This window comes from Gossypium hirsutum, chromosome D09 (genome assembly GCF_007990345.1).
Source record: "Gossypium hirsutum isolate 1008001.06 chromosome D09, Gossypium_hirsutum_v2.1, whole genome shotgun sequence".
In the NCBI taxonomy this organism is placed as follows: domain Eukaryota; kingdom Viridiplantae; phylum Streptophyta; class Magnoliopsida; order Malvales; family Malvaceae; genus Gossypium; species Gossypium hirsutum.
The window spans coordinates 40,692,765-40,695,884 of NC_053445.1; the positions used below are offsets into that span (position 1 = coordinate 40,692,765).

Here is a 3,120-nt window from a genome sequence, read left to right on the forward strand (position 1 = left end):
CATGTATAACTTTGATATATATAATAAACTTTTTATATTTTAATTTATGCAAATAATCTTCCAAATTTAACCCCAACCTTTAATTTAATGGCATTGCAATATTGTCAAATAACCAAATCCTTTTTTTTTTTCTAGTATGGCATTTTAACCCTTTCAATTCTAAATCACATCATTCTAAAGCAATAGATAATTTTTAAAGGTAGATAGAGATTTTGTTTAATGACATTGAAATTATAAAAATGTAGTTTATATTTTGTGTAATGAGAATACATATATATTAATGAGAAGTGTTAATATTTTCATTTATTCAAAGTATTTTAACATTATAAAAATACTTTTTATCGCGAAGTTGTATTCTCATTTTTTTAAAAAAATTTATTGTATTATTGTGTTCATATCATGTCGTATTCATATTGCATACCCATATCTATGCTTCATAGAGTGTGAATGAGCTCAAGAGTATTGCTACCACAAAGTCCCTCCTCACTACCTTGATCTTGCGCACGGCAACAATCAATTGATGCACTGAGTGAAAATTGCTCAATACTATTTCAAAGCATGATAGAATTTACTTAGTGCAAGTATATGATTGCAAAGCTTTCAATAACAATACAACCATAATAAACTAGTTTCAATCAATTCATTGCATCAAAGACAGTTTGATTAATTAATTTATTCAGTCGATTTGTCTAAGTAGTACAAGAAAAAAAAATGTTCAGACACATGAATGTCCAACTGAACTACCAATGTCGACCAATAAATAACGGTGCAAGTGTCACAATGACAATATTTCATTGTGCATAGTACGCAACTTAAACAATACAAATTGAACTCTGAATACACAAAGCGCAACAATGTCAATACACCCGAATGCTCGAAGCAATCCATACAATAACCAATAAGCATCAATATATCCGCATATTCTGACTAATTTTAATTACCATTTAATCGTTTTATACAATATAGCCATATATCAAAATTTAAGGAGTTAACGATTAAATCAATTGAATTAAAACTCATTCCACCTATAAATCATCCTTGTATTGAAAGTAATCGGTTCACATGATTGATTATTGGTGGATGGATTTAAAATCCGTATTTAACCTAAAAAACCAAAACTAAAATGGTTATATTAATTAAATTAATATTTAAAAGAATTAGTCAGAAATATTTACTTGATATAATATAAAGGTGTTGGCCCAATGACACGTGTGCACAGTCCACACCTTTGAATATATAAATAAAGGGCATGGTAGAGTTGAGAAAAGGCCAGCTATTTGTGGAACTAGGCAAACATCAATCGTTACAATTCATATCTTTGTGAAGAAGCAATGGCGTTGAACGGTGGCCTTAGATCGGTTTCTAAGATTCTGAATTCTTCGTCTCAATCTCTTTTCTCCAAGTCAAGTTAGTGATCCAGTAGCGATTTTGGTTTTTTTTTTTAGTTTAATTAGGTTTTGTTTTTGGCTATGAAAATATAAGTAAAGAATGGAAGATAATCATCTGGATGTTTGGAATTCTTTATTATTGTGTGTTTATCAATGTGGTAACCTAATGCGTCAAGAACTGATTGAAGCTATTCGAATTAATTTCACTTTATTGCCGAGAAATGTTGTGATAAATTGAAATGTCAAAAAGTTTTAAGAGATATGAAAAACAATATTTATTTTATTCAAAACCTAGCTTCTAAACCACAAAGCTGTTATTTTCTAAGTTTTGTGTCAACAACAATGCTAGATGGGGCTTTAGATGTCAATTGTGAACTCTATGGTCATTCATTATATGTTGGTTTCAAGCATCCATTATTGTTGCATTTGCTTATAGGTTTAACCAGCGATTATGACTATTATCTTATTGTTTTTTTATTTAAATAATGTTGCTTTTGCAACTTCTGAGCCATGTCAAAATTTCTGGGCCTTAGTAGCTTTTTTTTGTTCAGATGATATAAGCTTTGCGTTTTCTATTTTTAAGTGTTTGAGGTGCTTTTTATTTTGCATTTATGTGACCATCTCTAGCGTTGCATGTTACTCTTAACTTTTAACTGGCAAACCCTTTCATCTGATGATTGTGGCCACTGGTGGCTTTCAGCGCTCTCTAGTTGAATTGACTACTTTCTCTCTCCTCTTCAACAAATGAATGTCTACCTGACATTCTCAGGCACGATATTTGCTAAAAAATGCAATGATTCCATTGATTTTGGAGAATGATTGGATGCTAAATCTGCCGACTTTGGGTTTGAATGAGACTCATAAAGAACCCGTGCCTGGATTGGTAGTGTAATGGCTATGAGCTGAAAGTTGAACACAACTTGCAATATTCTTGTCTGCTTTGCTATTTATTGCTTGGCAAATATAAAAGGAACCTTAATTGCAATTTCGTTATGTAGGTTTTGGATGTTGTCTAAGGTGGTTAATTGGCTTTTAGAATGCAATGCATAATATTTCTTGTTGTGAAAATAACTCTCTTTACTCTTGATGATACCATATCAAGTCTAAAATGAATAGTCATATCCTAGATGGAGTCTATAATTTAGCTAAGTAGGACCATTCAAAGGCACGCCAATGGTTCTCTTCTAGCTCCCATTTGGAGCCTGTCTTTCTTTGTTGAGCTTATGGGCATGAATTCCAGAATTTTCAGATGCTGAAAGAAACTGTTCAGGAACTTGGCTTGTAAGATGTTATTCTTTTATGTTAAAACCTCCAATGGGTATATATTTTTGTTGTGTTTGTAGCAGCCAATAAGGGGATTCATTCAACTGCAATTAAGCGGATGGGGGGAGGCCATGCACATGGGCATGATGAACCATATTACCTTCATGCTAAGCATATGTACAACTTGGATAGGATAAAAAATCAGAAGCTGAAGATGTCTCTTGGTGTTTTCACAGCTTTTAGCATTGGTATTATTATTCCCATCTACGCTGTCATTTTTCAGCAGAAAAAGACTGCATCGGCTGAATTATGGTGATGCTTGCAATGCAATAATAGAAGCATCCTTGGGAGTCAGGATGGCTTTTGAAATGGTTTCATTCAATGGTTTTGCACAGTTTTGGTGTTTTAGCATTTTTTACTGTTTCTATTCACAATTGATTGTGGAAATTGCTGGTAGGATTGATCTTCT

General features: G+C 32.4%; 1 protein-coding gene across 2 annotated transcripts; it reads left to right on the forward strand.

Moving 5' to 3' along the window:
• The first annotated feature begins 1,268 nt into the window (after positions 1 to 1,268).
• Positions 1,269 to 3,054, forward strand: LOC121220889 (uncharacterized). Of its 2 annotated transcripts, none has more exons than XM_041100668.1 (2): positions 1,269 to 1,407; positions 2,732 to 2,982. In XM_041100668.1, exons 1-2 carry the CDS (start codon positions 1,332 to 1,334, stop codon positions 2,965 to 2,967), a joined length of 312 nt encoding a protein of 103 aa, XP_040956602.1. In that variant the 5' UTR covers positions 1,269 to 1,331; the 3' UTR covers positions 2,968 to 2,982. The 2 variants fall into 2 exon arrangements, with proteins under 2 accessions (XP_040956602.1, XP_040956603.1); XM_041100669.1 differs by having other exon boundaries at positions 1,279 to 1,407; positions 2,735 to 3,054.
• Positions 3,055 to 3,120: the final 66 nt, after the last annotated feature.

Bases quoted from the DNA above. Each gene is read 5' to 3' on its own strand.
- LOC121220889 (XM_041100668.1), top strand. From the start codon at position 1,332: ATGGCGTTGAACGGTGGCCTTAGATCGGTTTCTAAGATTCTGAATTCT. The intron at 1,408-2,731 runs GTTAGTGATCCA...TTGTGTTTGTAG, and splicing joins ATCTCTTTTCTCCAAGTCAA to CAGCCAATAAGGGGATTCAT.